General features: G+C 41.0%; 1 protein-coding gene across 1 annotated transcript in view; it reads left to right on the plus strand.

Moving 5' to 3' along the window:
* Positions 1 to 9674, plus strand: part of oxr1a (oxidation resistance 1a) — a 185762-nt gene that overhangs the window by 92689 nt on the left and 83399 nt on the right. Inside the window, exon 4 of the mRNA XM_019856221.1 lies at positions 5745 to 5941. Within this exon, the coding sequence (XP_019711780.1) occupies positions 5745 to 5941 (197 nt within the window). The remainder of the gene's footprint in view (positions 1 to 5744; positions 5942 to 9674) is intronic.

Genomic DNA, 9674 nt, shown 5'->3' on the forward strand with positions numbered 1-9674 from the left:
CACCTCTGGTCATCTTGTGGAACACTTGGGTAAAATCGGCGCATATCCACAGGTGTCGGTTTTTATTAATTTTATTTTTTATGAGATCTTGTGAATCACACGAGATTTGAATTTGGTTTTGAAATTGATGGAGGGACAGCATCTTTATGTATGTGGTGTTGAGTTAATCAGAGGTCATCACATACAAGATGAGCAAAACTGTTAATCTTGGACCATTACTTTTTAGCCTATAGATAAACGATCTTCCAGAGTCGTGAAATTGTGTTGGTTTCCAAATGTATGCCGATGATGTATGCATATATGGCCATGGTAAAACAGCCACAGTAGTCAAGAGGGGAGTTATCAGTACATTTGGAGGCTATAGCTCGATGTCTGGAAAACACAATTTTGATCCTGAAGTTGACATGGGGGTTATTTGCGTTTGTGTCGCTGTGTTTGAAAAGTGTGAATTTTCCAATGTGATTGTGTCTTTGATTTTTTTTTTTTTTTTGTGTTTGTTTAAAAGCCCTTCCAGGGGCGGGCATTGAAAATAAGATAAAGGCGTGATGCTGTGCATTAGCGATTGTTTTTCATTCGTCTATGTTTTGGCATTTACCCCTAGTCAAAAAAACATGAAATGAGTTTGATTCCGGCTCCAGCCTTCCTGTGTGGAGTTTGCATATTCTCCCCGTGCTGGCGTGGGTTTTATTGGGGTACTGCGGTTTCCTAGCCACAGTCCAAAAACATACATGGCAGGTTAATGGAACACTCTAAATTGTTCCGAGGTGTGATTGTAAGCACCAATGGTTGTTATGTGTGCCCTGTGATTGGCTGGCAACCACTTCAGGGTGTACCCCGCCTACTGCTCAAAGACAGCTGGGATTCCAGCTCACCCGGATTAGTAGACGATGGATGGATGAAATTAACTGAAAACATTTATACATTTATTTTTCCTTTACTGGAATGTTCATTTTTCAGCCTACTTTTTACTTCTACTCTTTATATTTATCTGACAAGTCCCCAATGTTAATTTTGTCACCGAAGCAAACACACACACACGCACACACACACACGCACACACACACACACACACACACACACACACACACACACACACACACTTTTTTGCTACGCGTTACTGTTGCAATCTTAGTTTGTGACGTGGGGGACAAACACGCCCTTGCGGAAAACCAAAAGAGCCCCAATTTCTCACTGGTGTAACAGGGAAAAAAGCCTCTTTAATATGCACTCATTTTCTCAGTGGGCTCTTTGCAGGTTCTCATCATGAGCAATGATGCACTATGTAGAATCAAATTCATACTAATATGTGAATAATTGCTGAGTGCAAAATGAACATTTTGGTTTGAGAGCCGGATGCTAAAGACAGTACACACGTACACACATAAAGACAGTCGGGCCTAACACCGGGGGGATTTGAGTCCGAAACGAGTAAGGGCCAACAATCTTAAATATTAAATGTTTTCAATATTTATGACCAAAAATATTTTATGTGTGTGGGCAAAGCGGAGGACTCTCGAGTCATTTGCCTCATTGAATTGTGTGACATGAATGGAATGTGGCAAATGAAAAAAAGCACCATAACTGATGAACAAGGAAGCGGTGGTAAATACAATATTCCTTATCCAATGTTGTTTTTCTATATAAAAAGGGGTTTCCCCAGATGGCATGAAGTATTTTTCTTATTATGCGACCATCCCCATCTTAAAACGCTCCCACCTCTGGTCATCTTGTGGAACACTTGGGTAAAATCGGCGCATATCCACAGGTGTCGGTTTTTATTAATTTTATTTTTTATGAGATCTTGTGAATCACACGAGATTTGAATTTGGTTTTGAAATTGATGGAGGGACAGCATCTTTATGTATGTGGTGTTGAGTTAATCAGAGGTCATCACATACAAGATGAGCAAAACTGTTAATCTTGGACCATTACTTTTTAGCCTATAGATAAACGATCTTCCAGAGTCGTGAAATTGTGTTGGTTTCCAAATGTATGCCGATGATGTATGCATATATGGCCATGGTAAAACAGCCACAGTAGTCAAGAGGGGAGTTATCAGTACATTTGGAGGCTATAGCTCGATGTCTGGAAAACACAATTTTGATCCTGAAGTTGACATGGGGGTTATTTGCGTTTGTGTCGCTGTGTTTGAAAAGTGTGAATTTTCCAATGTGATTGTGTCTTTGATTTTTTTTTTTTTTTTGTGTTTGTTTAAAAGCCCTTCCAGGGGCGGGCATTGAAAATAAGATAAAGGCGTGATGCTGTGCATTAGCGATTGTTTTTCATTCGTCTATGTTTTGGCATTTACCCCTAGTCAAAAAAACATGAAATGAGTTTGATTCCGGCTCCAGCCTTCCTGTGTGGAGTTTGCATATTCTCCCCGTGCTGGCGTGGGTTTTATTGGGGTACTGCGGTTTCCTAGCCACAGTCCAAAAACATACATGGCAGGTTAATGGAACACTCTAAATTGTTCCGAGGTGTGATTGTAAGCACCAATGGTTGTTATGTGTGCCCTGTGATTGGCTGGCAACCACTTCAGGGTGTACCCCGCCTACTGCTCAAAGACAGCTGGGATTCCAGCTCACCCGGATTAGTAGACGATGGATGGATGAAATTAACTGAAAACATTTATACATTTATTTTTCCTTTACTGGAATGTTCATTTTTCAGCCTACTTTTTACTTCTACTCTTTATATTTATCTGACAAGTCCCCAATGTTAATTTTGTCACCGAAGCAAACACACACACACGCACACACACACACGCACACACACACACACACACACACACACACACACACACACACACACACTTTTTTGGTACCAGTTGGCCTTGTAGCTCAATGAACAGAGAAGACAAGCTATAGAATAGGGCTTCCGCTCCACTTATGAGACAGTAATTAGTACCAACTCCTGAGGGAGTAGAGATAGACTTCACACAGCTTGGCACTACCTCTCTCTCTTATCCCCCACAGGCAAAATCAACAGCTGCAGGTCTCTACTTTTCACTCCTTCCCCATCCTCATTATGCTCTATCTTAGCAAACACATAGCTTTGTCAAAATTGTCATTAACACAGTGCTGCTGAAGATTTGACTCATATTCTAAATTGCAATTCACTATTTGTGTTGACGTTCACGAATGCCTTCCAATCTGACTCAAATGTGTCATTGTACTTTTCAGAAAAAAAAAACTAGTCCAATAAGCCCTCCTTGAGCTGACACCTTATCGTGGTGAATGGGTTTGTCTGTCCCAGTATACTTAGGAGCTACAGTGCCATGAAAAAGTTTTTGCCCCCTTTCCTGATTCCTGTGTCCTTTGTATATTTATCACACTAAAAGGTATCAGTTTAATAAACCAATTTTAATATCACACAAAGACAACCCAAGGAAATAAAAAATGCAGTTTCTAAATGATAATTTCATTTACCAAGGGGGGGAATTCTAAACTATCTGGCTCTATGTGAAAAAGTAATTATCCCCCCTGGTTAAATCGCAAAGTAACTGTGACTAAATACAGTTTTGGGAAAGCTGAGTTCAAGTTCACAGGCCAAACGTGATTACCACTACATTTGTTGAATCAAGAAATCACATAAATAGAATCTGTCAGACAAAGTAAAGGGGGCGACAAGATCTCAAGAAACAAACGCAATATGTCACGATCCAAAGAAATTCAAGATTTTTTTTTTTTTAAGTTATTGAAATGTATGAGTCTGGAAAAGGTTACAAAGCCATTTCCAAGACTCTGAGGTTCCAGCAAACCACTGTCAAAGCCATTATCCACAAACGGAGAAAACTGGGAAGAGTGGCAAACGTTCCTAGGAGTGGTCGACCAGCTAAAACTCATCCAGGAGCTCAGAAAGATACTTAGAACATCGAAAGAACTCAGGCCTCACTGGCCTCAGTTCAGGTCAGTTCACTCTACGATAAGAAAGACACTGGCCAAAAATGGTATCCATGGGAGTGTTCCCAGGCGAAAAACCACTGCTGTCCAAAAACAATGCAAAGGCTCATCTCAAAGATATCTTGATGATCCTCAACACCTTTGGAAAAACAACACAGTTCTTTGAGGCAGGCAGACCTTATTTACTTCTGTCTAATTTGTCTCCACTGCACCATTGAGTTTAATTTCCAAAGAACAGACATTCTGTGATGGTCAGCATTTCCACAGAGATTATGCGTTTTCATAATATTGTTAGACACTACGCCATATGCACTGCTTTGCTGGTCCATCAGGAGATGAGCGTTTGGGTGAAATGGCCAAAAAGAATGTGTTTGCTTCAGGAGTTTTTTCTGGAATGATCGAAAGTGTGCAGTGCAAGAGTGAGTGTTGAGAATCTTATATTGCTGATTCAGGACTTTACAAGACTAAAGATAGCTTGTGTTTCATTTAATTTACTTTTTTGCGCCGATTTTTGGTTTTGCTTTGTAATTTTTAAGAGGAATCGTGTATTTTATTGTATTAGTTCCCTTAGAACAGCATGCTTGTTTATACAGATGTTACACAATATAACACATTATTTATTCACATGGTCATTACAGCTACAAGAAGGTAAAGTGGATGAAATTATGGAGTTTGGTTTTGTAGGTGTAAAAACAGCAATTCTGTGACAAGGATGTGTGGATCTATTCATTCAGCAAGCTCACCGATGTTTCAGGAAGGGGCCTGATTTAGAACGCTTGTTCTCGTTAAGCCCAAAGGTGTTTGATGGGGTTGAGGTCGCAGCAGTCAAGTTCTTCCAGTGCAGTCGTCAGCGACTTCCAACCGTCTTGGTGTGATGAATAATTACAAAGAAATGCGTACAGCCAAGCCTAAACCCCAGCTGAAGCTATTAGGAGGTGCTCCACTTATACCAACTCCTCCATATGTGAAAATATCTAGCTATCCTAAAAAAAAAATATTTAAATCTAAATACTGTATCTTAAAAAAGGGAAAAGTATGACCTTTTTTGGCCATGTTTCTTTGTTTTAGACTCAGAAACTTTTTTTTTTTTTTGGTGTCCTGCTGTGTTCCAGCTAAGCCTCTGTGTTGTACAAGCAGTGTTGCTAATAAATTCCACCTCAACAAGTGCACGATAAGCCTATTGATTTTTGTATACAAATCTACGCGCTGCTGGTAAAAATAGCATGCATGATCTAATTTCTGTGACCAACCAATTAAATCAAGATCATCAAATGCAAATATCCTTTGAGTGGTTTGCCTTAGAGCAGTGAAGGTTGCTCAAAGGTGATTTTCTAATTCACTGCATATTCACCATAGCCTAGAGCAGTGGTTCTTAACCTGGGTTCGATCGAGCCCCAGAGGTTCGGTGAATCGGTCTCAGGGGTTCGACGGAGCCTCTGCCATGGAGGTTAAGACACACCCGACTCAACATGTTGATTAGTTATGACACGCCTGCTAGGCCATCGCTGGCTGCAGAAGATCACATGACTTTGCTTGTCCAATCAGTGCTGCGGGAAATTTAGTTCGCTCAGTTGTCACCGTGTGACTGTCGTGATAGTACGTCATACAATTTATTAAAAAAAAAAAACTATACTTAGGCCATGTAATTTTATTGACTTTTTTCTGTTTTTAATAAATGTGTTTTTGTAATGTATTGAAATTGTAAAAAAAAAAAATCATATTTTTATTTTTCACTAAAGAAGGATTCGGTGAATGTGCCTAGGAACTGCTTGCCCTAGAGCGATTCTAACATCATATGCATCATAATATACATTGTTCACTGTGATTTGCTTCTCACTGCAGACTGAAAAAGAAGTCTCAGTCGGTGGACATTGCCAGCCAAGGTTTCTCCCCGACTCTGGTGCCATCCTCGCCCCTCAATAAAGCTGCATCAGCGGTTGCCAAGACTACCACAGTCCTCGCAGTGCAGGAAAACAACACCACAAACTCCCAGCGCCGCAGCCCACGGTGTGGCGAACTGAAGAGAGGCTACACCATTGGTAGGCAATTTCTTTCATCGGCTTCTGTGTTGACTGAATTACATTTCAAATTACAGTGACTGGCCACAACATTATGATGACTTGCACAATATATGACCTCCAATTTAAGAGAAAAATGTGCCATACAAATTCCATCAAGCAAAATCTGCACTAACAAAATCATTTTGTAAGGGTAGATTTATTTCATACTTTTTCCTCTAAGATAAACATGTTAGTGCGATGTAGTGCACATCTACACTAATGCAAAGTAATAATACACATATTGTAAATCGGGGGTGCCCAACCTTTTTTGACCGAAGATCCACTTTTCAAGCAACCCACCTCCCGCGATCAACCCGTTACCGCATGTACACACACGCACACACGCACACCCATGCATACACTTGCACGCACATACACATGCCATCACAAGCAACAGCCTGAACGGCCCCTAACATGAACGAAACAGAGATATGTAGTAGATACAAGACTTTGGGAGTTTATGAAAAGGAAATCACTACCTGCTTTAGTAGAGACCTGACCGGAGGCATGGGACGCACTTTGCCGCATATTCAACGCAGAAACTATTGTTTGTACGTTTTAAAATGCTTCCCGTGGCGCTCCAGATTCCCATTCTTTGCCAGTGCCATCAGTGAATTGTACACAAATTGTACATGAAACAAACTTTGAATGAGAATAATAATAACACCAAAAGATGTATCACAACAGCTCTGATCACAAGCTGCAATTGCAGACTGGTGATCACGAACAACTTCAGGTGATGCAGATCATGCGCCATCATAAGTTAAAGGTTACCTGCTTTTTTCTTTTCTTTTATTTTTTTAGATACATTTTTTTGTGAAAGTGAAATTAGTAGGATGCTTAGGGTGCAGTGTGCACTCACCCAAAAATGTATAATATTAATAACACACTCACATGCACACAAATCTTTTTTTTGTCCCATTTCCCCCGACACCGCTTGCGATCGACTTGGGACCAGTCTGCGTGCTACTGGTCTATTGCGATCGATGTATTGGACACCCCTGTTGTAAATTAATTCCTATTTCACAGTATCAATCAACTCCGAGCATTATTATCTTTGTATAGGCAGATTGTAGAATATTTGATTCGCCTCTTGTATATGACCCCATGTCACTGTGACAGTCCTCATAATGGCCTTTCTCTGTATGCGTATCCTCCACATCATACATCATCAGGACAGAAAGGCTCCTTATGGAAAATAAATTGCAGTTACCAGAAGGCTGTCGTCAGGCTCTTGCTCTATGTCACCATGTTGGCAGCCTGGTCATCCTGGGATGTTGTCTGTTGTAGAATTGAGATGAGAGGATTGTTTCTGAATCCGTCAAATTTGCTGCAGTAAAGTTTTTAATGATTGTATTATATCACATATGTTTTCTTTCTGGGCCATAATAATTATCCCTACCCAAAGCCTCGAACAGTTCCGTGAAGTTCTGTGTGTTGCCCTTTCCTAAAGCTCATTCCCGTGACAAGATCTAGAATCATTAATTTAGATTGCCTTACATGTCCTTCATCAGACAGTGAGTCATGTCAATGCGCCTCTTATAAGAGGACCGTGTGGTCATAGGTCAAGGGTTGCATCAGTGTGCAGAACGTGTGTGCATGTGTGTGTGTGTGTGTGTGTGTCTACGAGAGAGAGAGAAAGAGAGAGATTCTGCTGATGTCTCACTCCGATAAGGTCACTTCATACAGAGTCATCATGTATCGACTCTGCTGCCTCGGCAAGGCTCTGTTGTAAGAGTGGATCGATCGGCCTTCATACCTATCAGTCCGGACGACAGCAATCAGTGAAAGGAAACTGCAGGTTAAAGATGAGGTAACGGCCCCCTGTTGACATTTTTACCTTCTCTGATCATCCATTATCTGTGCAATGGCATATGCTGCTTAGAATAAAAAAAAAAAAAATAGATCAAGGTCGTAAGAGAACAGTAATTCAGCCATTAAAGAACAATGGCCATTTCCCCCCACTTCTACAGCATTTAACTGCAGTGGCGCAAATTGTTCAAGCTTGAGTCATACCAGTTAATCATTTACTCCGGCTAATGTTGGCCTAGATAAAACACACCGAGATCAAGGCCTGGCCTGTGTGCACAGCTGACACAAATTATAGTATCCGTAATGAATTATACTTTTGTATCATATCATGAACAATGATTACTGGCTGACCCTCATCTATGTTTTAAATTGTGAGAGGAGCTCTGTGGCCTTTTCTTGCAGCCCCACCTTAAACCAGCCATGCTCTACTTTCAGGCTTATTCTGCCAAGTTATTTTTATGGTAGATTAATAATGTGTCTGGCGACTTGCAGTGCTGTGTGCTCGGTCTTCGACAGACCTGTCGTTACAGGCGCATACACCACATTTACAATGCTAATTTTCATAAATAAAGCATGCTATATACAACTGCAAATGTAAAGAGTCATCCTCGGACATGACTTGGTGAAGAGAATTGAGCCGCAGTGTTTAGTCCCCCCCCCCCCGAAAAAAAAGGACGTACAGTACACAGGAAGTAGCTGATATTTTCCTGGAATTTATCTGACACCTGCAGTGTTGCCTCCCAAGAGGGTATGTTGCAGCTTTCCCCCTGATTCCTAGCTTCTGACAGGCTTTATGTTCCAGTGCCTCAGCGGACATTCGCATCATTATATACATCCTTGAACTCAATGAGCTCAGCTTTGTATCAGAACACCAAACTGTAGTTACATACGTCTATACATCACCATCTTCCCGAGTCTGATGTCTTTTGTATCTGCCTACTATCGAAACCATTTCACTGGTTGTATCCTGCTCAAGTGGATGTATTCCTACACATTGGATACAATTTCAACAATTGTAAACACTCAAGGCCAACAACGTCTTAAGTAGACTGAATTCATCACATCCGAGCTGATCCGAGCTGTTTAACGTCCTCATTTGCTGAACCTGAAACAATCTCACATGCAAAAATGATAACACAAGGACACAAACAGTAGGTTTGATGTGTCAGTGCCATGACTATAGACTCTTCTTGTCACACTAGATCTAACTGGATTTTTCCTGACTCGGTGTCCCTTGTAAGGGTTTGATGGGGGCGGTGATGAAGTCAACCCAGAAATTTGCCAGCTTTCAACATCGTATCAGAGGTTGAAAAGGCATAATGCCATGAGCTGCCATTCTGTGAATGGTTTTATACATGAGATTCACTGTCCGAGCTCTTTTGCGTCGAAAGCAATTGTTGTCACGCTGATGTCACCATGCATTTATTTTAATGTTCATATAGGAACTCGCCTGCAGTCTATGAATGCACACATTGGACATGGCAATGTCGAGCTTGAGGGAGTCCTATCGAAAAGGAACGGGTAAATAAATCCCTGCTCTACTTTTATGTCTGTGAGGTGGCAACGTGAAATGTGTTTCTGTGCCAGAAGAACCATTGCAGATGTACTACCTCAAATAGTAAAGGAAAATACGATCTGAAAGCGGAATACTGTTTGTTTGGGTATCGCAATTGACTTTAGTGTTGCAATACCATCACGACCAAATATGAACACTAGGGATGTTCGATCGCACTTTATTCAGACTAATATCAATACGAGGAGTCACTCTTGAGTACTCATCAATCCCGATGCCAACAACTCATACCACTAGTACTCAGGGGTGGAAATATTATTATACCTATCTGTGTGTGTGTGTGTGTGTGTGTGTGTGTGTGTGTGTGTGCGTGTGTGCGTGTGTGTG

The sequence above is a fragment of the Hippocampus comes genome, unplaced genomic scaffold (assembly GCF_001891065.2).
Source record: "Hippocampus comes isolate QL1 unplaced genomic scaffold, H_comes_QL1_v1.1 scaffold327, whole genome shotgun sequence".
NCBI classification, from domain to species: Eukaryota; Metazoa; Chordata; class Actinopteri; order Syngnathiformes; family Syngnathidae; genus Hippocampus; species Hippocampus comes.